The sequence below is a fragment of the Phodopus roborovskii genome, unplaced genomic scaffold (genome assembly GCF_943737965.1).
Source record: "Phodopus roborovskii unplaced genomic scaffold, PHOROB, whole genome shotgun sequence".
NCBI lineage: Eukaryota > Metazoa > Chordata > Mammalia > Rodentia > Cricetidae > Phodopus > Phodopus roborovskii.
Window position 1 is genome coordinate 9,474,230 of NW_026126648.1, and position 26,749 is coordinate 9,500,978.

The following is a 26,749-nucleotide window of genomic DNA, read 5'->3' on the forward strand; positions in this document are numbered from 1 at the left end:
TCAGTCCAATGCAATAAAGTTAGCATCTCTGCTCTGTGTCATGTGCAGTCTCTAGTTCAATATTTGTCTAGATCCTTTGTCCAAATTAAGGCAAAGCAATACTTGTAATAGCTACAAGTAAAAGGAGCGATGTTGTTTCATTTTCAGAGCTAAATGGCTCTGGCAGATTGTCATGGTGGGGAGTCCTTCATGACAACTTCTATGAATATCACATTTTGGCAAAGAATTGGTTTGTCTAAGCTTTGAGTTATTGCGATAGAGTGCAAAGAATGAAATCTGACATAGTCGGAGAGGGGGGATTGCATCACATTCTCAGAGGAGGGCACACAGAAATTAATCCCTCAGGGGGGCACACACATGTGTGGGAAATGACGTGGAGCAGGTAAGAAACACTCAAAAATTGGGGAGAATCATCAGAACAAGAATGAGGAAGCCGAACACCAGTGGAGTGAGGCAGGCCCTGCGCCCAACTAACGTGAATGTGTTCACACTTCATGCAAATTGTCATAGAAAGACATATGAGGACCTTACCACACATGTGATCTCAAGCCTGTTACACCAGGAAGAAAATGTATGTAAGCTCCAGGTTTCTGTGCTCAGAACCACACAGAGAGCTTCAGTAATTGTATAAAGCTTGGGAGCCCATTTCTCTGGTGAAATCAAACAGGGCGGGTTTATAGAAGTTCCAAAAATAAATAGGTCCATCAGCCTTTGCTGTGAGCTGAACAGTGGTGGAAACATACAGCAGCTCTATGCTGGCTGTGACACAGAAACTGATTCTTGTTTAACACAACCTCCTAAACATATACAAATAGCTGATCCAATAGAGTTCACATATTCAGGCTATGTATAAGGGATTTAAATCTATGGTCATACGCTAATATCTGACACATGATAGCATGATAGACATGGGTGGGCAAACTTGTGTGGACAACACAAGTTTGTCTGGCATACACTTGCTACACTTTGTTAATGCAAGACAGTAAGGAATGTTCAAATTCTGACTCCTAGTATGACAGCTATATATGTTTGTATCTATATATCTAATTTTCTAGCTTTATCTGTCATCTATGTACTATGCTTGTCTGTATACCATCTATTTATTTATATGTCTTCTATCTATCTATACAGTTTTGTATTTTCTATAGCAAGAAATTTCAAAGATTATTCCTTCTGAGCTCTGGGAAAGTTAATTACATAGATATGGTTGTATTGGATGCTTAGAAATATTAATCTTAGCTATCTAGATAATTATTCCGCTATTTGAAATGATTAACTTTGAACTATTACATGAAGAAAAAAACAACAAACAAAAACCCTAAGTAAAATGAAAATTGTAATTCCCGAAACAATGACAGTATCTACTTCTGTGTGTATATTTAGAAACAATATAGGTACTATTACTCCTCTCCCTCACCTCTGATTATGGCATTTCTTATGCATAGCCACACAAACACAGGAATGCTATTCTTTCATAACAGACAAGGCAGAGATTTGGTGCTGACTTTACCGAAAACTGGTCTAAAATGAGAAGAAAGTTTAGCAATTTGAGTAGTGTATTAAGCAGAGTCTAAGTGTTGGTAAGAAAGTGAGAGTCTCCTGAGATATTTTCAAAGGGCTCATCTCTCTGAAGGACAGAGCTTACTGGAGGTAAACTTTCACTACTGAAGGATAGTATGGACATTATTAATATCAAATGTTGAATCGTGCTTTAGCTAAGTTAAGAAATACACAAAAATATATATGGGCAAAATATCCCATAAAGAGGAAGTGGGTTGTATGGGAGTGTCATTGAATCATGGGTCCAAAAGTTTCAGCAGGATGGCACCCACTTTTATTCTTCTAGAGGTCATGACCTTATGAAATGGGTACATGGATAGAACTGAGCTTGCTGCATCTTTTATTTGGTGGGATGAAATGTTCCCTATGTATTTCTGTTATTGCAATTATATTTCCTACTTATTGAATATGAATGGTTTGGTAAATAAATATAATAATGTGATGATGCTTTCAAATTGATACACTGATTGATGACATAAAATTTCCAGTTCTTACCTGTGTATTCTGGTGGACAAAGGCATGTGTAGTTGTTAATTCCATCAACACAGGTAGAATTATTTTCACAGTCATTATCTTCACAATCGTCAATATTGACTTCACAGTTTTCCCCTTCAAACCCATCAGCACAACTACACCTAAGCATCAGGGGGAAAAGACAAGAAACTTGTTTGGGTGCATTTTAAGACTTCGTGGTTAAAATATTTTTTAAAAAAGCATAAATATACATAATAATTACAAAGCTTTTAACTACACAAAATTGATTTTTAAAAAGCTATGGAATTATACAATATAAGGGACTAGATAACAAACCAGAAAACATTTATAAAGGAAATTTATGAGTGCTGAAAAATGGCATGTGGCTTTATCATCTTAAAAGTCAATAGATTCCGACATTTTCAAGTCTAAAGGACAAGCAAAATTTCCTTTACTGTCCTAAATACACTTATTCTCAAGTTGGGTATAATTCATGCTCTTTGTTTATAAATAAAAAAGAACTTGTCCTGATATTTTAACTATTTTTTTATTTGAGAATTTCCTACATGGGTACAATATGTTTTTGTTGAATCCATCCCCCTTGGGTCCCATTAAATTCCTCCCTTATCACTCCACCATGTTTCCTGCCCAACTTCATGTGCTTTTTCTTATGTTATAACCCACAGAATCCACTTAGTGCTGCCTACTAAAACATGGTAGCCGTACAATGGCTGCATCCTTGAAGGAAACCAACTCTCCCTCTACCAGCAGCCATTGATAGCCAGTGGTGCCTCTGCTATGGGTGGATTTTATGAGCTTCTTCCCATTCATTCTGGTGTTTTGTCTGATCTGATTACTCAGATATTGTGGTCAGTGGTGCAGAACATATATTGCTCTTTGACATGACCCAAGTTTTGTTCCCAGCACCCATATCCGGCAAGTAATAGGCAATCACCTATATCTCCAAGTATGAGAAAATCAGACACCCGACTCTGTTTAGCAACTGCATTCAGACACACACACACACACACTTTCACATAATCTATTTTTTAAAATTGTATCATCTGTAATTCTGTGTGCAATGTCCTTGCTGGCTTGCAACAATAGATAAAAGAATTACTTTTTGTAACTATAAAATTTGAACATTTTCTAAATTAATACATGTGATCTGTGCACTAACATTCTTCTTGAAACAATGGCTTTTTATTTGAAAAGGGTCATGCATATTCGTTTAGTTACTTTTTTACTACAGTACTCCAGACAAAGGAGATGGCAGCCAGACCACTTACCAGAATCCATCATTCTCTCCTTCTTTTAAATGGCAAGTTCCTCCATGTTTACATGGGCTACTGATACAGGCGTGGATGGGAACATCACAGTCTTGCCCCTGAAGAAGAAATGCACATGTTAAGGTAAGTACAAATTAAAGAAGCTAGCTCTTAGAACACAGAAAAAGAACAGTGGAAAGAAGATACTCAATGGGAAGTGATGTCTCCCAATTATAACTTCTACTTACCTTGAAACCATATGGACAGGTGCATCGATAAAAGTCAACTGGGTCATTGTTACAGGTGCCATCATTTTTACATGGATTTGATAAACAAGGGTTACACTTGGCTTGAATAGTAATATCCATGGGACCTACAAATTAATTAGACAAATGTGAGAAAGGAATGTGTCCTCTTTAGTTTTGTTTGTCATCACCTAAGTACATTTACATTCCTTAATAGAGAAGTAAGATTTGTGTAAAGTTATTTGTTACTCAACTTTACACAATTCTCTTCTATGATGGTACTAGAAATCCGTATCATTACATCATGCCCAGGAATGCTAATGGAGACCTAACTGTGAGGAATATGAGAATTCTGAGTGACAACTGGGCTCACAGTTTAGGTAGTTAGAAGCTGGAATAAATGACACCACTGCCGTGATATGAATCCTTTTATGCACTGAATAGTAATTCTCAACACTCTCCATGGCAATGAACTATATCTCCACCTCAGCCAGCTTAATGCAAATGCATAGCACAAAACTCCTCTGCTATTTTATGTATGTGGCAATTCCTAAAAAATGTAGTCTCTTTTATATTCTCCTTTGTATTCTTTTGAGTCATTTAGTTCATTAGTGCAAGACATGGCAGGTGATATTTTCAGTCTGTCTTCTCTAGCAATAAAATACTGCTGAAATGAGCCTATCGGTCTCACATTTCATAACGATTGCAAAACCCTGTGTTCTGTGAAAGGTCTGATTAACACAGATCAGCCTCCAAAAGTTTCTATTCTTCACACTATATGACCTGTGGCCCAAAATGTGAAAATTAAACTGTTCTCTGTAAAGCCATGTTCCATTGATGCTGACTTCTATATGGTTTGTGAGAGCCCCTTAGTTTCTCTTTTTGCAACACACTAAACTGGGACAATGGCAAATTAACATCTTTATAGAGTAAGCAGAAATACTCTGAAATATGAACATCTATCATACTTTTACCAGTAGTTGTCTCTGCATGGGTCCTTATATTCATTGGAAAAAGCAGTGGTCAATTCAATTCCATATTTCATTGCATAAAGTTTCCAGCATAGTCACCAGGATATTTGCTTTTGGCATATTTGCATAGCACCCCCAAACTATTATAAACCTATCAACTTGATGACCTTCTCAGGTCACATTCGCTCAACGTATCTCCCATCTTTCCCTATTTCCTTCCCAACTTCCTAGGAGAATCTCTTAGAGCAAATGTTCTGGTCCTCTGGCTCCCATAATCATTGGCTTCCTATTCCCCAAGTTTCCCTGATAGTTAAGTGTAGGCATTGTGCTGAAATATATTAATTAGGAGTAGATAGTTGATCTCTGTTTTTTGACTGGTTATGACTTTCTGTAATGCTCTCCAACTGCTGTAAAAAGTTTTTGTGATGAGTGGTGAGAGCTACACTCATATATGGATAGAAGAACATATACTTTGACTGCAGTTAGAGATTATACTGGTTTAGGAAAGTGGGAATAGTAAGTTCTTCTCTAGGCCCCATGACTAGAAGCAGTTGGCTAAATTTACAGTGTTAGGCAAGAAAGTACTCCCCTGTGTTGAGTGGCCTTAAGTTCAATTAGGTAGCTATTGGTTATCTCCAGAATATAGGTACCACTATTGAATACTGTGGAATATCTTTCCTTGCTGGACATGGCTTGGTTCATTGGAATTTCAGTTACAGAGGATTATTGATACCTTTTCTCCAATTGTAGCTTTCATAGCCCTTTTCACAGTTGCCTGATTTCACCAGCTTTGTTTCTCTCTATATGACTACCCTTTAGAGTAATTTCCCTGGCAACTTGATAATTTCTATTAGTTTCCCTGCCTGTATTTCAGTATTCCAAGTCACATCACATGTCCTTAATTTGACTCCGATCTGCAATTCATTTTCTCTCCAGTGTACTCTCCCACCTTTTCCCAATGCCCTCTAATTCAAGGGGAATAATAGCTTTATCCTGTCTCAGAGTAACTACAGAGACTATTATAGTGACCATGAGTAATAGAGGTGGAGATAAAAGGGTAATTACTAATTAGATTAATAATAGTCAGCTAATGATTTCATGTTTTTAGGAAGACAAATGTGATTTGTGACTCTGTTGTAGACCAAGAATAATAGAAATAGAGCAATGGTATGAAGCAGTGAGTTCTCTCTCTCTCTCTCTCTCTCTCTCTCTCTCTCTCTCTCTCTCTCTCTCTCTCTCTCTCTCTCCCTCCCTCCTTGGAAAACAACTATGTTCTTCAGGTTCTCATGTTTGAAGCTGTTTCCAAGGGATGTTTCCTGCCGACAAGTTAGCCTCCAAGAGGTATGTACCACCGAGAAAGAAAGACATCCCACCTCATGGATACAGGTATCAGCTAGTGTCAGTGAAAAGAAGGAGGCATTTGTATGCTAACTGATTTGACTTAAGATTAAATGTAACTTAAGAAAGCACTAGAGTATTAGCTATATGAGCAGACATGTGCTTAATTAAATCATTCAAAGTAAAAATGAGAAGAAAGTTTCTTATCACTCCATCTCGATTACATGCTTTAATCTATTAAAGCTGAATTTTGAATCCATTGAAGTCTGAAGGTAGACCTAATTACATGACTCCAAACACTTCGAATCTTACCCCAATGTTGCCATTCCTGACAATTCCATCTCACTTTGATTCATTACCAAAATACCTAGACAAAACATTCTAACTATATCCCAGAATCTGCCTTTATTTTCTGATTTTTTGGAAACACTAGTGCAATAAAAAACTCCTGTCCAAAGTACATGACAGACAATGCCAGAAGCTCACAGGGGATTCTTGATAGCAGGCTACTGGACTGAAAGGAGATCTTGTTTAAAATCAAAACTTTATGTTGCACTTGCTATGACATAGTTTCTTAAGTAATATTATCAAAGGCATAATTATCATCCATCAAATATTTATCGTCATCTACATTGTGTAAGATGCTAGGCTGCAGATGATCAAATCCAAATGAAATGCCTGAGTTTCTTCAAAACCCACATTTCATCAGGGGAGATATGCATGTGTCAATCAGAGAAAATAAGTAAGGGCAATGACAGAACATGTGATGAAATGAACATTTTAAGTTTGTGAAAATTGTTACAGGAGAAGATTTGTGAAAAAAATGAAATAGGATCCTGAATTCCATGATGAAATTTATGGCCAGTTATTCATGGCCATTGATGGAAACCTATTCTGAGTTTAATAAGACTAAGAATTGAAGCCCATATATAGCTAAGAAAGAAAAGGGTGCCAGAAAAATATATGAAGAAAGAGGCAAAAAAAAAAAAAATAGTAAAAGAAGAAATAGTGGCTACCTCTAATGTGGATGAGAAGGGCTAAAGAGGATGACAAAATTGATGTCAGCATCAGCATAGGAAGGACAATGGCAGCTGATGGTGGGTGACTAAAATGTCCTCTGCCATCACTGGACTTGCTCTTTGGCTATTTATATATGCCTTTGGCCAGTAAAGAACTTTCACCATGATAGATTAGAATGAAAAATGACTCTTCCATATCTTTAGTGTTACTGTAGAGAATATGGTTATAAAATATTCAAGGCTAGGCTATGAATTGTTGGTTCTGTGTATTTATTTAAATAAGTACATGTTAAACTATCCCAGTTTAAATGTTCAGAAATTCAATGAAAATTTTATTTACTCCCTTTTATTTTCATGAGTGATGTTTTTTGCAGATAAATACTTATATATCCACATTTTTTTCTTCAAAGGATGAACAAATTAAAAAAATCATCAAAACTAAAATTACTTCAGTTATAGCTGTATGTTCGTGGTATGATATCTGAAAATGTAAAATGTTTGGAATGAGTTAGAATAATGCTTCAAATCTAATCTAATGAGTAAACATTTCATCACTTCTACTTTAGACCAAATTCTTCAGTCTTAATCCTTTCCTTGATTCATGACTAATCCTAACTAACGATTTGGAAGCTCAAAGCCTGAGGCTTTACTCAAGCTGCTCAGAGTTTCTCCCCCAAAGGACTTTGTGAGAGTCCCTTAAGAAAACAACTACTGTTTCAGTGTCATTATGGAGTGATACATATCTTCACTTCCAATTCTATAATAGACATGATTATTAATGTATAAAATTAGGGGAAGGAATGCAGTAAACCAGACTATGGTGTAATGTTAATGTTTGGGGATTTAAGAAGTTCCTAGGATGTAAAGAAGTGATTTAGGAATAAAGATGATCCTCCTCCTTCTCTTCCTCTTTGTCTCCTTCCCAATCTCTGTTCTTTTTTCTCTCCCTCCCTCCTCATAATTCTGTTTACTTGGGGCTGGAACTAGAATCCCAAAGCATTCTAGACAATCAACTTAATTCTGTTTTCACATTCTTTTCTTGACAAAAGGAATCAGTAGTTGTCTAAGAGCTCTGTAGCTCAGGCAGGCTTGAGATCTTCCTGCCTCAGCATCCTAAGTAAATGGGATGATAAGCATGTGCTATGAGGTCCTGATGAAGGGATTGAGTTTTGTAATCCCCCTGTCTGGTTTGAACATTTAGCTGTGAAACATCTGTCTATGTCAGCCTTGTCCTTTCCAATATGTCCTACCCTCAGGTCACATGACCATCTGTATAAACCTCCTAATGGCTTTGTGGTGTCATTAAAATTCCATCATAGTGTGATCTAGTTAGATTTGTTTATATATTATACATATTATTTACATATTTCTATCTCACATATATTTATGTCATTTAGAGTCCATATTACTTTAGAATTATCTGTGTAAAACATAAGCTTCATTCAAATAGAAGTTTCTTTATCATTTACAGGATCCATACCATGTTGGAACTTGGCTTTATAATTAATAGGAACTCCAACAATATTTGTTAATTGGATGCAAGAAGGCATCATATATTTTCAATAGAATGCTCACTGTTTAGTACATTTGGGCTGCTAATGAATGTCTATCAATTGAAAGAGGATAATTTGGCTGTGTGCTTAGTTAAATCTTGCTGAAACAGGAGCGTTACAAAGGATGATTGAAGTTAACAATGACAGCAAACCACATTGGATTTTTCAGTGAAAGACTAGAAATAGAAAACTTGTGTTTATGATTGAAGACTACTTGATCATGTTAATGTTAATGAGTAGAGGATAATAAAAGACAGCTCATGATCCTTAATGCCTTTTTCCCACTCAAGAAAACTCTGACTTGGTTGCTAAATAAAAATGTTATGACTGCCGATATCATCCCATTACTTTATTTTTTTATATCACAAAAATATGATCTGTCCTATAAAAAACATCATGGAAATGGAGAATACACACTTCAATGAAAATCAATTACACAACATAATAGCACAGATATTTACTTAGAGAAAAATTAGATTTACACATGACAATGAAATTGTGACTTTAAATAAAGAGGATCTGTTTTGTTGTTGTAGTTGGATTAGTTATTGATAAGTTTTAATACAAGAGTTTGTTGTTAGCTGACTTTCATGAATAAAATAAAAACATTTTACACTGGCATAAATAATGGGAGAGTTAAGTTAAAATATGAAGATATCAGATTATAAAATATTTAAGGCCCCATCATTTTACTGCTTTCCAGATCATAAAGCATGCATCCTCACAAGACAAGGCTCCTGAGACTTCCTTGAGTGCACTGTTCCAATAATAGACAAGAATGCATTGCCTTCAGCCAAACAAACCATCACTGGAGGTTGGCTCTCAACTATGATTTTCTTGGTATAGCACTGTAGTAAGGCTGTAAGTTTATTAGTATCAGTGGTTCATGTAAAAATCTTTCTACTGAAACCTCTAAGAGAAACAGTAGTAAGTTCTGATGTCAGAAATTCAAGGTTCAAACGGTAACTCCCTCCTTCGGAACCAGTCACTAACTACAGTATTTTGGTAACTCAAGTGTGTAGTGCACAGTTCTTACAGGAGAATCATGGGAAGATAAAGTGCTCAAGATAGTGGAAGGTACCCCAATCCAGTGAAGAGTCATTGTTATTGTTTCTATTAAAGAAAACTGTACTGTATGAAGTGGAAACTTGCTTTTGATTTTGTCACAATTAGCTCATCTCTAGATTTTTGAAAAATATTACCCAAGCTTGAGGGTGTTTGTTGTCTGGTGGTATCCTTTGTGCTTTCTCTATGTAAGGCAGTGTTGCATGTATATCCCTGGTCATTTCATTTTTGTAAAATGTGTGTGCATGTGTCATTGTGTGTGTGTGTGTCTGTGTGTGTGAGTGTGTGTGTGCCCTCTTACTTAAGTGAGAAGTAGAGACAAGTGTTATGTGAGTATCCAAGGCTACCTTTGTTTGTGTGTGTGTGTATTGCCGTGTATATGGTGTCTGAATGCATTTAAGTTTATGTGTGTGCCTATCAAGGCCATTAGCTGATGTTAGTTGTCTTTAATCATTCTGTGTGTATTTTTTGAGACAGGCTCTCTCACTGTCTTACCTAGAGTTTCTATTGCTTCGACAAAACACCATGATCAAAAAGCAAATAGGAGAGGAAAGGGTTTATCTGGCTCACACTTCCAGATCAGTGTTCATCACTGAAGGAAGTCAGGACAGTAACTGAAACAGGGAAGGGTCCTGATGGAAGGAGCTGATGCAGAGACCATGGATGGATGCTGCTCACTGGCTTGCTTCCCACGGCTTTCTCAGCTGGCTTTCATATAGAACCTAGGAGCAGTAGCCCAAGGATCACACACCATGGGCTATGCCTTCCTCCATTGATCACTATTTGAAAAAATGACTGCAGCCGAATTGAAGGGAAGCATTTCCTCAACAACTGAGGCTCCTTCTTCTGTGATGACTTCCGCTTGTGTCAAGTCGACACAAAATCATTCAATACATTCACTGACCATGAAGTTCACTGATTCAGTTAGATTAGGCGGCTGCTGAGTTCCATGGATCTGTCTTTCTCCATCCAGACGTGGTGTGCCACCATGTCTAGCTTTGACTCAAATACTAAGGATCCACACTGTGGTTCTCATGTTTACACAGCAAACATTTATCATGGAGATACTATAGAATTCTGTGACTGTGCTATTTCCCCAGCCCTCTACCTGTGCCCTTTGAAAGGGTCTATCACTAGGCTGGAGTTTGTCAAGTAGATGACCACTGAGCTTCAGGGCTCTATCTCACCCATTCCTGGGATTATAATCAAGTGCTACGGTGCCTGTTTTGGTTTTTGTTTTTTCTGTTTTGTTGTCACATGTGTACTAGAGATTGAAAAAGTCCATTCTCTCAAAGCAAACATTGGACTAAGCTACCTCTTCATCCTTGTCAACTCATTTAATCTCGAAATTCTTTCATATTAGTACTAGCATGGCTATTTACACATGAGGAAACTGAGGCACAGATGGGTTATGTCATGAAATTAGGTTTTACTAAGTACTGGAAAATGAAGCCGTGGATTTAAGTAGGTACACTGGGGTTCAAAGGGCAGGAGGAGGTGAGCATTAAAGTGTTGCTTTCTTCAGTACATTTTTCTTCATGAAAAAATGGTCAAGTTTTAGAAGCTTATTTTTGGTCAGTGTGAGCAACTGTAGAAGGCATTGATCACACTATGAACTGCTCTTTATTCCATAATATATCCAGGTTTTACATTTTCTTATTTTTCATATAGACGTTCAACATTTTTTCTTCTTTAGTAATTCTGAGTGGGTTTTAAGAAGTCAAGAAGAATGAAAAAAAAAAAAAAACTAAATGCACATATTTCTTTTCCCTAAATAGAATGATGCAAGAAAGGAATCTTATGTCTATATACTGTAAGCAATGGTTAATATTCCTTCTTATTGCAAAAATATTTATTATTGTTTACAATTCCCCATTTAGATTTTTCTATTTATCCTATGAATTTAGTATTTAGTATTCTTAGAGTGAGAGTGAGCAGAAAATTACATTTATTATGAAGATACTATTGAGATGCTACAAGTGCACCAACAAGGGGGAAGGTAAGGGAAGAGGCAGGAGTAGAAGCAAACAAAAGGGAACACCCACACAGGAAATCTCAGCACCGGGGTGAGTGGGAATGTCTGGCGGGCATACTGGGAAGCTGGGTTCAGTTCTGCTTACCTGGGATTAGGAAGCCACAGGGCCCTGGCAGCTCTAAAAGTGGAGGAGGGGGCACATTCAGATAAAGCAAAAGTGAAATGTTTTATTGGTCAGAGATGAAGAAAGTCATTTCCAATTTGTGCATTTCTACCTACGTTTTCAAGAAACTCTATCCATTCCAATGGATCTAAGATGGATTTGAAAGGCCCAGTTCGTTAATTGGGAATCATAGGAAATGACATCCCTTGTTCAAGCAGAGGGACAGAGAACATAAAGTCTTCCCAACTAGACCTTTGAAGTCCACTCTCAAGAGACTGCCTTCTATGGTGGTTAATGTAGAGAATTGTTTCAAAAGAAGTACAAATAATTAAAAGCCATACCTTGACATGCAAATTTTTTGGAGGGAGTTGTGAGTAACAATTTATCTGCCATTTCTCCAGGGCCAGCACAGCGAGCAATTCCAGGTTCCTTATATTCCGACTTCACCCAGTCGGACAACCACTGCATGTTACAATCACAGTAAAGAGGGTTGGCTCCAATCGCTCTGGAAAAAGAACACCACAAAAGCACACATACACACACACACAAGTATGGAAGTATTGTTATTTCCTAACGGAACAGGTTCACAGTGATGCTCAGTAGAAAAAACTCCTAAAGTTTTGTTGATGCCAACAATTTAGAAGAAAATGGAGAAACTTCATATTACCACTTTCCTCATTTTTGTGAAAGTGTAATAAAAAATAATACTTTCTTGGGCTTTACAAGGTTTCTTCATATATGGAGAGACACATTTACCTTGGGTGCAAGTACATTCTAAGGGCAAGTTAGCACTTCTTTGCACTTTCCAATTATTTACTGAGAACTCAGTTACCATGCAAAATTCTGAGGACTCCATTATAAGTAGGGAATCATTCTTGATCCCCAAAGAGCTCCCCTTTCTCTCTTTCTGTCTTTCTCTCTTCTTTCTTTCTTTCTTCTTTCCTTTCTTCCTTCCTTCCTTCCTTTTTTGTCTTTTGAGACAGGGTTTCTCTGTGTAGCTCTGTAGACCAGGCTAGACTCAAACTCACAGAGATCCACCTGCCTCTGCTTCCCCAGTGCTGGAATTAAAGGCGTGTGCCACCACCACCCAGCTTAGAGCTCCCATTTCTAATGAGACTGAAATATGGACAAACACAAGTAAACCTCAGGAATAATTGCACAGCAGAAGCATTTACTAGATGTCTGTAATGAGCAGACCAACTTCTCTGGGAAGTGGCGGCAGGTATGAAAAGTCTACAGTATTTGGTATAATTAATTAGAAGGAAAATCCTAAACACAATTGAAGCCCATTCTCCAGAGCTGATGCACATCTCCTGTGATCTGTCATTTTCTGGTCTTTCATTTTAGAATCCTGGATTTAGTTATACAAACAATATTAGTAATGGAGGAGTCATGAGGATAGTAGCTAGCTTTTCTGACATCATTACAAGCTGCAGGCGCTGGAGTAAACCTGATTACCTGATTTTATTTAAAATAGTAATGTGTGAGGCCATGAGCCAATATTAATAACAAGTTGTTATATTTAATTAGTGGGTTCAGAAACTCCCTATGCCAGGATACTGGAGTTATGGCACATAATGTAGTTTTCCAAAACACAATTACCTTCTGGTTAGTAACAGAGGTTTACCGTTTAATTATAATCTTTCTCATTAATTTTTAGGAACCCTCTACAATACACTTGCAAAATCGTAACACCTTATATTGTATGAATAAATGTCCAAGTTGAATCAACCATCACAATGCAGTAAACATTTCTTTTGCATATATGCTAGTCTGAAACAGTTCAAATCAAAACATGAGCATAATGGTGTCTTTGATTACTTTGTTCTCATGTCTCTTGACATTTCCAAATGTCCTCCTGAATCAGAGGAGAGAGAGGAGTAGAAGTGATTGAGAGAGCTATTAATAACCTTCAGAGTGAAAGGGAAGCCATAGCTGAGAAACTTTGAAGTGGGGAGGGTCACAGAATGACATTTTTGCTCAGGTCAAGCAGTATACTCTTCTCTCATGCTGTGTGGTGTTTTCAGATTCATGACCCTAAATTCACGTTCTCCTTTATGTAGCTTTCTCTATGACAGGAACAGTCACACCCCTGAAATTAACTGGTGATTCATACTGAATCTCATGAACAGGATAGCCGAGGAATTTGCAAAGAGAGAACTTGATGTGGATATTTAATGAGGCAGATGATGATGCTCAAAGATGAAATGGTAAAGATCTTGCCTTGTAGCCTCTGGTCTAATGGAATGAATGTGAATGGGAGACATCAATCTGATAAATGAATATATACAAAACATATCGATAACACAGCCTCCTTAAAGCAAATTCAGGTGCAACACGATTAACTACATGATTCTTTTGCTGTCTCTCTGAATTTTCTAAATCTAATCACTTTGGAATCTGTGAATTTTACTGAGGTCATAGCGGCTTTGACATTCAGGAAGAACCAGATAATTGCTACTGGGAAGCCTCAAACTCAGCATCACATGAGAAGGTTTTGTAGGTTTAGACAGATCCCATCCTTTTCTTCTAGGTTTGAGCTATCTTAATATTACATCTACTATAGGGTAAGGACAGAATTCAACTGTGTTAACCTTTTAGGGCTGAAACATATATATATATATATATATATGTGTGTGTGTGTGTGTGTGTGTGTGTGTGTGTGTGTGTGTGTGTATAATCCATTTCTACCTCTATATTTATTTCAAATATAACATCTATTGTAAGTATAAATATGGAGATAGAAATGCAAGGATCATGACACACAGCACCATCAGACTATAAACTATTTAGTGGTATCAGTGTCAATATTGCACAGCGCCATGGTCACTGCTAAGTAGTATTTGTGGCATAAATGAATCTAGTTTGAGCAATTGGTGTATGATTCATAGAGGAAGTGGTATATGGGACACAGCTTTGGGAAGTAGAGTTGGGCACGAATCAGAGAGCAATGAGAAAAAAAGGACAGTGGAACTGCAGAATTGTGCTTATAGAAAAGATACATCTAGCTTAACACAGGCCACCAACCTGATGGGGACTGCCAGCCCCGAGAATTAACTAAAATTTCCCTGTAGGTGGCAAGGTATCTAATTTGTAACTTTGTTCATTTTCTTTAAAGATGAAATCAAACATGGCTTATAGTTACAGTGGGGTGGGAGGGTATAGAACTATCCAGAACTTGCTCAGCAGAGCACATTTGACTCCAGTACTTCATCCATAAGCCAGGTACTCACAAGTGTGATAAGGCTGAGAGGTCATTGAAGGCACCTTCTGGCACAACAGAAATGTCATTTCCATGCAGAGATCTAAAAGTGAGAAAGAAAGTTCAGAAAAATATTCTTACATGTACAAGAATTTCACTTTTATTAAACACTTAAGTCATTCTTACATGTACAAGAATTTCGCTTTTATTAAACACTTGAGTCAGTGGAAGAGGGCAATCTTTTCCATAAGCTATGCTTGGACAACAATTATCTATTAAGAAAAACTAAAGTCAGCCCATACCTCACATCCTCTGCATGGAATAAATTCTAGATTGAGGGGAAGACTTTCAAAGGCACAACATAAATCTTGGAAATCATAAAGAAGATTACTAAATATTTTATAAAATAAAATCTGTTAAAGGGCTATGTACAAGACATTGGAGCGTATACATCCTAACCTTGAAAGAGAAAACATCTAATTCCTTAATGAAGAGCTATAAAATCAATCGTAACAGAACAGACATCTGTGTTCATAAAGAAGATTATCTAATAGGTCATGGTTAAGAAAGCCATCAGGATACCTTTAGAGCACGCATCACAAATATTCGATAAACATACAAGCACTCCAATGCTATAGTCGGTAGAAATGTTAACTGAAAGAGCAAAGAAACTATTTTCTGTCTGCCATAGAAAGAAAAAGGATTCATAATAGTCTAATAAGAAAGAAATGTTTATGAATGTGCTTTGAAAAGAGTACTCTATTAAACTGTTGGTAGAAACAGAATTTGTTAATTAATTGACAAAATATTTGAGAGATAAGACAAAATGTTTGAGAGATAAGTTGATGGTTAGTTTTGGAACCATCCTAATATCATGGACAGAACTGCCCTTCTAAACAATTGCTTTCATGTTAGAGCATTTGTGCAAAAAATAAAAATATAGATCGTTTATTTGAGTGTCATGAGAAATAATGATTATTTGCCATTAATGTGAATGATAGTGAGGACACAGATAGTTAAAGTTGTTTTCTATAATATAAGGAATATCCTGTACCTGGAAAACAATTGCTAAAAAGCTACACATGGTATAAGACAAGCATACTAAAGTATTAAATAAAAGTAGCTAAAGGAAGACCAGAAGAATCCTACTCATGGCTTTTAAGAGTTACATAGTGGGGATACATATATTAGCATATAAGGATGTACACAAAGAACACAGCCTGGAAGAATACATCAAATAAGTACATTTCATGAAAAAAGTATTCAAATATAATGTGATTTCTAAAGAAATTAAGTTTTCTTGTTTTTATCACAGTTAATTGGAGCTATGTGAAATGTGTGCTTTAGTATTATAGATTATCAACTAATGACTACCATAGCAACAAGTTCTACAAAAGAGATTATACTGTTTTAATCAAAATGATTATATGATGATACCATCAGACAACTCTGCTGATTTCAAATTTATAGTCAACCGTAGCATACACGTGATGAAATAACCAAGAAAAACAAAGTGATGACATCACTCAAAAGATAGCCTGTAACTGAGTTCCCCCAGAAAGGTGACTAGTAGACACAGGATGCTTACAATAACCGAAGAGACTTCAATCCATCAAAGGTTCGTGGAGGGATACATCTCAGACGGTTGTAACTGAGGATTCTGAAATCGGATACATATCCGTTTATTTCACTTGGGAACTTAATAATATACAAATACTATTTTGAAGCAAAGCAATTCAGAAACTGGGGATCTGAGCAATTTATATAAATTGGATACTTTATATATTGCTTACATTGCTCATCTATGAATTCTAATCCTAGTATAATACATTTCCTAAGGCAAACTTAAAAACTTCTCCACTGTGTATACATGCCTCACTTATCCTATCCCATGGCTGAGATATTAGACCCTGTGTGTTGGTTTGAATGATAATGACCCCATTGGCTTATAGGTCCAAGTATTTTGTGACCCTGGAACAGTGCTATTTGAAAGGCTTAGGAGGTGACCTTGTTGGAAGAAGTGTGTTACTAGTTAGTAGGTCTCAGAAACCCCATTCCAAGCCTAAATTCCAAGCTTAAATCTATCTTCTTCCTGCTACCTGAAGATCCATATGTGCAACTCTCAGGCACTTCTCCGGAACCATATCTGTCTGCATGCCACCATGTTCCCTGCCATGAGGGCAATGGGCTAAACCTCTGAAACTCTAAACAAGCCATAACTAAATGCTTTCCTTTATAAGAGTTGACATAGTAATGGGTGTCTCTTCACAGCACTAGGACAATGATCAAGGCCCCCTGAAAGCTTAAATTAAGGATTTAAAAAAACCGTCGTGAACTTAAAAACATATATTTTTTGTGTGTTTTATACTAAACGACCATTTTTTAGTAACGTTTCTCCTTGTTTTTATGGAAGCTTTGTCTGTTTCTCTAGATGACAATTACATTTCATGAGATCAGGATCTCTCATGTCCATCAGGAACCATCTAGCAAACACTTCTTGCCCCATGAATAAGTGGATATTCAGTACCACACTTTTCTACTCACAAGGTGAGAAGCTGGGTCATGTTGCTGAAGCTTTGATTGGAAAGGGTGCTTATTCGGTTGTTACTTAAGTCTCTAAAAGAGAAAAGGGATGACAGAGAACTTGCTATTAACCAGAAAAACAAGGCATTCACTTTTAGGGTTAGGAATAAACCACTAGGTTTTACAGTCCCAATAGCTCTCTTTATTCTGTATCTCCATTGACATAAATGTCCATTAATACACATATTCAAATTTGCTGATTAGAACAGTCCTCAAGGTACTTACATTCAAATTGTCATCATAAAAATACCTGTGCTTTAGCCCTTAGCTAGGTTGCTGATGCTCAGAAGGTTCTTGATAAATATTTATTATTCAGCAAATATAAAAAGATGGAATTTTCAGAATACATGTATATTTTTAATTATAGGATATAATACAGGATATTATTATATTCTCATTATATGTATGATCACATCATATGTTGGTATACATGTTAACATATACTTCATATATATTTATATAAATTCATTATCTGTAGCTATTATTAATTATGGGGCAAAATCTAACACATGAATAAATGGGATATGAGTAAGAGATAAGGGTCATTTATTCTTGCATTTACTTTCCAAAATACAAGTAAGAAAGACACATGTAATTATGGAAATTACAGGAACATTACTAGAGCTTTATAATCCATATTTTGGATGTTGAAATTCTATGCCAAATTAAAAATGTAGTTATATGTTTTTATAAAAGGCAATTATAGAATGGGTCAGTAGTAATCAACGTCTCCATATCCACAGATCTCAGTTTGAATTTGTTCCAAAAAATCATGTAATCTTTCATAAATGACCCAATGCTGTTCAAATTACCTTCTGATCTATAGACAGCTAGCCTATAAGATCATTTAAAGAGACCAGTTCTTACTATTAACAGAATGATTCAAAGTAGAGCAAGGTACAGTCGAAGTATATTTTTTCTTAGTTGTGCCATTTGTCATTTACATTGCCTTATAATAATTTCTCTTTGGATTTCCCATCCTTTATGGAAATTGGAGACCAATGCCATTATTACTTGTCTCAGTGCTCATGGATAAAGTTCATATGGGATCATGTAATAAATGCTTTTCTTGAACTTTCTGGAACTCACTAATTAGGAATAAAACTTGTCCTAGGAAACTAATAATCTGCTCCCCAAACTCGAAAATGAATTAAATTAATGATACTGTGTATCTGTAAAAGTCGTTTACCTTTTGCTAATTTCTCTGTGTGTTATGAAGCTTTACCAGCCACCAGCTAGGCTACTCTAAAGGGGGACGATATATGTAAAAGCATTTTGTCTGTTTTGAACTATGATGTTTAACTAGATCAATTTGTTTACATACTTGAATGCATCCTTGCTTTTATATCTTATATTCAAATTGTCAACGTAACTAATTTTATTCATAGATAAAGAAACAAGTGATTTTCTGAAGACAGAAACCTAAACTGAATACAGAATTAGTATCTTGATATTTATACTCAGAATGCCAGGATCATTGTCTTGCTTCATTAGAGTATAAATCCCCATGCTTGTATAAAAATGAACTTTAATATTTATAGCCCCTCAATTACTTTAACGTGTTATATAAGGAAGTCAAACAAAACATATACTTTCAGCAAAGTTTGGATCATAATTCATTTACCATATAAAATAAAATATTCCCCACTCTATGATTTCTAACAAGTAGCCTATATTCTTATCAATAAAGCATCCAGTTTTATTGCTAGATTTCTTTTACTGCTTAGATATTATTGTATCTTTGCTATTTTGAATAGAGATGCTTTTCGTAAGACACTGCATCCTCTGATTGATATTCCACAGAGATGTAGCTAGCGATCCTGAACTACAGTGATCTAGGAGAGGCGCAGGTCGCTGCCAGTCACTTCTATTATGTGAAAGGCTGTCTAAGTCTTCTGCCACTTGCCATTCCCCTTTTAATGAAATGAAATATGTTAAAGGTGGGAACATGTTCTACTCACATAAGTGTTAAATGTTTGTAGTTGGAGAGTTCCTTGGGGACCAACGTAAACTGGTTCCCATCCAGATACCTAAAAACAAGGGCACAACAAGGTCGTCTTACAAAGTAACAGTGGGAAATCTCAAAGCAAATGAACAATATTTACTTTGAACAGAGATGAGGCTCAACTTGGCAGTTTTCTCTTTGAGAGATCATTTTCCAAACTGAGATCATTACTCAAGACAAGTAAAGGGCAAATCACACAGTGGTTCAATCTAGCAGAACTCTTTGTGGCTCACTTAGCCTAATGCATAAACCTAAGGGCAGAACAATGACTGCAGTTCTTTGTGACTTAGCCAGGAAAACAAGCCAAACGTCTAGCCACTTTTCCCCCCCTCAGGAAGAAGGTCCATCCAGTGACTTTTATTTTTATGTGGTCTACAGTTTACTTATGCGGAGACAGCACCATAAAATTGAAGAATTATTAGGTAAACCTAGGTACTGAGTCGGATCACTCTCTTCATCGCCTGCATACATATTGACACATTTGCTAAATAACACTGGACAGTTTTAAGCAGGTATCTGAGAGCAACTAGACATAGCTTTAAAATAGATTTAATGTTACACATCTACTTTGTGACAGGGATCTCAAGAGCTTTTATGGAATAATAGAAAACTTTTTCAAGTACAAAAAAAAAAAAAGTAGCATGTGAACACAAAAGTAGTTTTCAAGTAAAAGTACACCTTTGTCCTTCTAAGAGTCAGAACATAGAGAACATAGGGAAGTCACAATGAAATGAGCTGATAGGACACAAATAAATGGATCCATGATGTTACAAAAAAAAAAAAAAAAAAGACAACAATCTTTCTCTTCTCAATTCCCCCCCCCCCAAACAATAGACTCTGTTCCAAGAGTCTCTGGCACCTTGGGTGGAGCTGATAACAATTCTGGCACATTGGAGATGTGGCTTTTCCTGTCCCAGTGCAGCAGCCAATCTTGAATGTCAGGTGGAATGTATATAATGTTTAGATGAAAAGTCAAGAAGTTGTTTGAGGTAAAACTCTATAATATGTCAAAATGTAGGCAGATCTATAAGATGTCCAATGCAACATTACAAGTCACATTAAGACTTCTGATGTAGCATTCAGATTTCTGATACATACTGATTCATTATTTCTTTGCCTCCTTTTCCTAATTTTCTTTCCTATCTAAGCTTTGCTTTATTTATTTATTAATTTGCTACCACTAGAGGGAAGCAGCATTCCATGAACTTCAGCACACTCCTTTTACCCCACAAATGTTGCAGCAGGATAAAAAGATCCAGAAGAACACACTGCACATCTCCCTGCACAACAGCATAAGGAGGGAGATGTATGGCGATGTTCAAACTGGTCCACCAATACATCGTAACTTTGCCATACTCTTAATAATTTAGTGTAATACACACACGCACATTTTCTAATATGTGGATATTTATGAATGGAACCTTGCTGACTTGGTAAGATTCTAAGTATCATCTCTCCAGGAGGTAAAATGTGAATTTCAAGAGATGAGTTAGTATTCTGTTCATCTATGTAGCACGACGTTTTACTCGAAGAAAAGGAAATTATTTTAAAACGAGCTTTAGCGTGATGTAGGCTGAATACTCAAATGAAAAAATGCATCCATGGCATAGGGAGGGTGAACTGAGAAATGGAGATTATTATCCCCATGAAAGAATACTCAGTTTTTAAAAAATGAAGACAAAAGGCCAGTTAAAATGGAGGAAAAACTATTTAGCATCAAAGAGGATGTGAATGCCACACCCTTCAATGGGCCACGTATAAAATTTTACTTTGCATATAGAATATAGGCTTATAGTGATAGGGAGTGGGGAAGAGTTATGGATCCATATCATCTTTTGAAAAATATTCAAACAGATGTACAATTAAACACACAAAACACAGTGCTTAGAGTCAATTAACTCCAGTGTTCATTAGTAAGAAAAAGAAACTGAACATTTGACAGCATTTTCAATCCAAGGAACACATTCTTCCATACACCAAGGCTGTGTCTTCTTCTCTGAGTGTTATATTTAGGACCAAAACAGGATGCATGAACCGAACCTGACTTGAAAAATGGGACCCTTAAAAACTGAAGGGACGTGATTTTCACTTGATCTTAGCCAAAAGCCTAAAAGGCAATAAGTAACATATCATTGAACTTCACTACCTACGCTGTGCACTGCCCAAATGGTGACTAGAGCTGACCATGGGGAGGGAGCCCTTGCATGCATTTCCATGAATTACAGCCACCTATCTGCATTTAAAATATTTTTGATCTTTAATTCCATCCATATAAACAAAACCACAGATAAATATTAAATGAGTCAGTTTGATTCAGATAAAACATTTTCCCATCAAATTCCTGTTGAAATATAATGGAATGGAATGAATGTGGTAAAATTGCATCCTTATTCTGGCATCTGATTTTCTGTTGAATAGCATTCTGAATATGTGGCATGGATGCAGCCATAGTACTTTGAACTGAAGGACTGACTTCTGCAGGTCTATTTATATGGATATCGGCTGTGAAGTTTATATTTAAATATCAGTTATGCAAGCATCAATGATAATTGGCCACATGTCCTTTTGGATCGAAAGGATCCCATTTGAAAGACAGGATTATGCCAGTTAATTCTAATTCCTAGATAATTACTATCCTACATGGTTAGATATTGTCCTAGGGATCATATGGTTATGACCTCTATGATTATGGTTAATTCAAGAATTAACCATACAAAGTGTTCTTGACATTACAGATAAATTAACTATGCAACAACCCCCAAACTGTACTTGAAGGGACACCAAATTTGTAAAATGACCCATGAAATAAATAAGAAACTAGACAGAGAAGCTCTAAGTGCAGGATTTATGTACGTTTGACTCTCCTTATTGAAGCTTAACAGGTACAAAACACATAACGAAGGCACTGAGTACTCTTATTGTGGCAAAAGGACAATACATCCAAACAGTAATTCCCTAGTCCTCTGAAGTGGTCTTTGAAATATTCATTAACCTGGCAAGAATGTGGCCTGTAAACAGGATTTGAAAGAATTTTGGTAGATCTTTATCTCCTTGTTGTATAAAACATTAGTTGTACAGGAAAGGGGAAAACAAGCGAGACAGCTTTGAAAGTCAGCTTGACACAATTTACAGTGACCTAGGAATAAAATTTTCATGTGAGATTTTCTACACCAGACTTGTCTTAATTACATTAATTATTGCGGGGAGGCCAAGCCCACTGTGGGTGGTATCATCCCCTAGATTTTGTTTCCAGACATGAAGTATAGAGAGTGGGCTGGACACAAATGAAGATGCATACATTCATTCTTTCTACTCTTAACTATTGATGTGACTAGATGCTTCTTGTCCCTGTCTTAATTTTCCTGTAACACTTGCCTTGGAACTGCAAGAAAAATAAGTCTTTTCTCTTGTAACACTGGTTTTGTCACAGCATTTAACCCCAGGAAGAGAGAGTAAAGAAGGACAAGAAACTGTACTTACAGTTCTGTGACATCTCTTGGAATTCCTTTAGGCAAGAACTTCAAGCCCTTGTTGCTACATCGAACTACTGTATCCAAGCAAGTACATTCCGAAGGACAACGGGAGAGTGGAGAGCAGCTATTGTCATCGTTTCCTAGATCACCACGTGAAGTACATAAAACACAAATTTACAGTTTTGAAGGGGCTAGAGCGGAGTTTATACATCTAGGTGAATTTCACAATCACGGGGTCTTGACCTACATAACCATTTACGAATAAATCACTAAGTACTTATAGACTGACACTATATATATATATATATATATATATATATATATATATATGCAGGTAGAATTTCAATTTCAGAAAATAGCTCACAATTTTGTGCAACTAACATAATTTTAAGAGTTCCTTATTTTTAGAATTATTTATATGGCTTTAAATTAGGATATGACCTGGATTGAGGAGAAATTGTAAAGAGAGGGGCATAAGGAGGCAGATGTCCTTGAAAAGATTGGGAGACTTACATGGACACCTCATGTTAAAAGCATAGGATTCAGTTTAGCTCCCTGCTCACTGGCAATGAAGGAGAGACTGTGACCTTTGTCACTTTGACTAAGACTTCTATGTTACAATGGGTTTTTGTTTGTTTTGTTTTCTTTCTTTTGGACATGGTAGCTTGTAAAAGACATGCTGAGAAAAATTAAATTAAAATTAAGCTCTACGAGCATGATCCACAAGTTGGGAGCTTGGAAGTGTTCTAGAAAATTTAGAAACAGGCAGGAAGTAGATTTGAATGTGAAAGGGCAATGCCTGGCTTCAAAGAATAGAGAACTGAGCAAAGCAGATCATGGCACTTAGGTGGTAAGTGGGTCAGGACCTTAGTGCTGTTTTTGAAAACAGTCTTGCCACACGATAAGCTCTGTTATCGTGTTGTTCTGTACTAAAGGAAGCATTCGCCCCCCCCCCCAGACAAGGAGCATCTCATTGATCTTCTGCCTGAAGGTCTAATGGCCCATGTTTGCCATACGTTTCTTACCATCATCACAGGTGAAGTCCTGAATGGCTACATCCTGGATTGGGATTTCCTTGAGGAAGTAGGGCTTTTGGCATCGAGGGTTTCCTGTTACAATTCTCTTCTTTCTGAGCCATTCTCCCAGCCATGCCAGGTGACAGTTACAGTTGAAAGGATTGGCCAAGAGGTTCCTAAGATCACGTGGAGACAATACACAGTTCAGTTCAGAGTTCATTATTCTTATTTTCCTAAATCCCATTTCTCCACCGTGATAATTTTACTTAGTCTTTGTGTGCCCATTCCCCTATAGGCATACAATCATATACAAAATATGTCATGCATATTTTTTCTAAATGTGTATGTCAAGAGCCAAAAGACAATGCATTTTCATAGGAGAATTCTTCCAATAATTTCATGCCATCAAAAGAAAAAAAAATAGTGAAGGCAGCAATTTAGGGTTTATGCCATGGATCCTGATAGATACCTTACTTAGAAATAATTTAAACATGTCAGAGATCTAACTTACTGTCAAACTCTCCTGTGCCGATAAAACAGTAATTTAATATAAAGATGAAGGCTGATTACCTTGTATTATTGAGTTCAACCTGACAACAGCTATTCCCTTAATTTTTCATCTTAAGATTTCCATCTCTTGTTTGCTCCAGAGAATAGCATTCCTATTTAAGCTGACAGCCGAGTTGATTAAATGCCAGTTATAAAAATGAATTTACTTGTACAAATCTCAATACTTTTGGCATCTCATACTTAAGCACAAACCTATCGACAACCCCATTATTTATAGACATGCCATCTTTAATATGCACAAATTAGTCACTCCATGTAAAGCATCACACTTCATGTGGAAAGGGATTAAGTATTTTACTGATGTATGGATGCTTACTTCACTTTTTTTTTTTTTTTCATTGACTTGAGCAGATTCAAGCATGCTTTTGGAACAGTTCTAATTATCTTTATTCCCCATTCTATTGAGTTAGGTTAGGATACTCAGAAACTGCTGTGACCAGCATATTATCAATTACTAGAGCCAAACATTGTCTTCAAAAATGACCTCCAAGAGGCCTGAAATACATTATTCCGAGTTTATTTTTAGTCTATTTCAGAGTTCTGTTTGTAGACCTAGAAGTATTCTCAAGTTTCAGGTTGTTCACATAAAATATTATCTCAGACAGGCTCAACTCATTCCTTCCGTATTGCGAAGTCACAGTTAATAACCTCTGCTGAACAGCTTTTACTGTCTGTTCATCTTTATATTGTTCTTGTAACCACGAATGATTCTTTTGGAATGTGGTTTTTATGATACTTATAATAAAATTATTCATTGTGTAGAATACCAGAGGAAATCTGTGACATTTACTTACAGTATTATCAAATAAGAATAATTTATAATTCTAAAGTTGGGCCACATTATTGATCTCAGTGTTATAAAATAGATGGTTGAAGAATTTTAGAAAAAGTAAAAGATTAATATAAGTTTGTACTTTTTAAAATGTCCAAATACTTGGTCATGTTTTCATGGAACATTTAGTACTTAATTAAAAGAAAAACTAAAAAAGGTAAGAATTAGAATATATGATCACAGAAAGAGGCAAGGGTCTTTGACCTGTGGGTCACAACCTCTTCGGGGGTCTAATGACTCTTTCACAAGGGTCACCTAAGACCATTGGAAAACACAGATATTTACATATATTTACATTACAATTCATAACAGTAGCAAAATTACACTCATAAAGTAGCAATGAGAGTAATTTTATGGTTGGGGGAATCACCACAAAATGAGGAACTGTATTAAAGGGTCTTGGCATTAGGAAAGTTGAGAATCACTAGAAATAAGTTAATGATTTTCTACTTACAGTGTGGATAAGGAATGGAGGGTATCGAATGCCCCTGGTGCAATTGTAGTAATTTGATTGTCATATAAAGAAAGCAGACGCACAGAGCCGAGCCCTATGAAACTGTCATTTCCAACACAGCTTATTCGATTACTTCTTAGCATCCTGGGGTAAAGCAAAGGATATTGTTATAGGGATAAAATACCAGACGTTCAATTTTACCTCTTTGAGAATGAAAATCATTCCCTTTAACAAACATGTTGCATTCATTACTATTTTGAATGTCTGTGTCTTTAGGAATGGGTATTCTGGATACCATTCTGCAAGACTAGAATGCATAGAATAATAAGAGCCTAATGAAGCCACAGAAGGCATGGTGAGCGTGTATGGATTTACAGTCCCATGATGAGGGTAACATGTTTTCTTTTGATGATATAATTATGTCTGCCTGATCACATAATGTCCTAAGTCACCTAGTTGAGTCCTTGGAGCCCGGTGATTTATGTATTCAGAATAGTGTGACATTGGAGATAGAAGAAAAGCGGGGAGGAGAGAATCAATAGACATTGCAGATGGAGAGCTGAGGGCATCTTGGGGACTTAGTGACTCACTGCCTGACAGGAACAGAGGGAGTCAAGCGTGACTGAGCATCCACAAAGCCGGCATCAAATTGTTTTATTTATGAAAAAATCTGTTCATAGTTTCAAGTACAGAATTCCCAAAAGTAATATGTGTAATATACAACAGAGGTTAAATAGGTTTGCCTTGAATAAACTCTATTTTTTGACAATGTCATTAGCAGGATTAACACTTGTTATTTCCTTACCACAGCTAAAGCACTGGCTTAGTTCCCAATTCCTTCCTTCCTGGGTTATTTATTTGGAGGTTTTCAAAAAAGAACAGAACCTCTTAAATAAATTTGTAGTTGTTTTGCATACTATTCAGAATTAATGGAAAATTACTTTAGTGATCTTTCTACACCCCAAGTAATCACTCCACCAAAA

General features: G+C 36.4%; 1 protein-coding gene across 4 annotated transcripts in view; it reads right to left on the bottom strand.

Annotated features, from left to right (window-relative positions):
• The window catches only part of Slit2 (slit guidance ligand 2), a 311,911-nt gene that overhangs the window by 42,496 nt on the left and 242,666 nt on the right, over positions 1-26,749 (bottom strand). For all 4 annotated transcript variants that reach the window (XM_051174041.1, XM_051174039.1, XM_051174040.1 and 1 more), the window contains 11 exons: positions 25,767-25,910; positions 23,920-24,086; positions 22,902-23,034; positions 19,378-19,446; positions 17,378-17,449; positions 16,422-16,493; positions 14,865-14,936; positions 11,973-12,136; positions 3,551-3,675; positions 3,324-3,421; positions 2,056-2,195 (listed from right to left, as the gene is read on the bottom strand). In XM_051174041.1, coding sequence (XP_051029998.1) covers positions 2,056-2,195; positions 3,324-3,421; positions 3,551-3,675; positions 11,973-12,136; positions 14,865-14,936; positions 16,422-16,493; positions 17,378-17,449; positions 19,378-19,446; positions 22,902-23,034; positions 23,920-24,086; positions 25,767-25,910 — 1,256 coding nt within the window. The remainder of the gene's footprint in view (positions 1-2,055; positions 2,196-3,323; positions 3,422-3,550; positions 3,676-11,972; positions 12,137-14,864; positions 14,937-16,421; positions 16,494-17,377; positions 17,450-19,377; positions 19,447-22,901; positions 23,035-23,919; positions 24,087-25,766; positions 25,911-26,749) is intronic.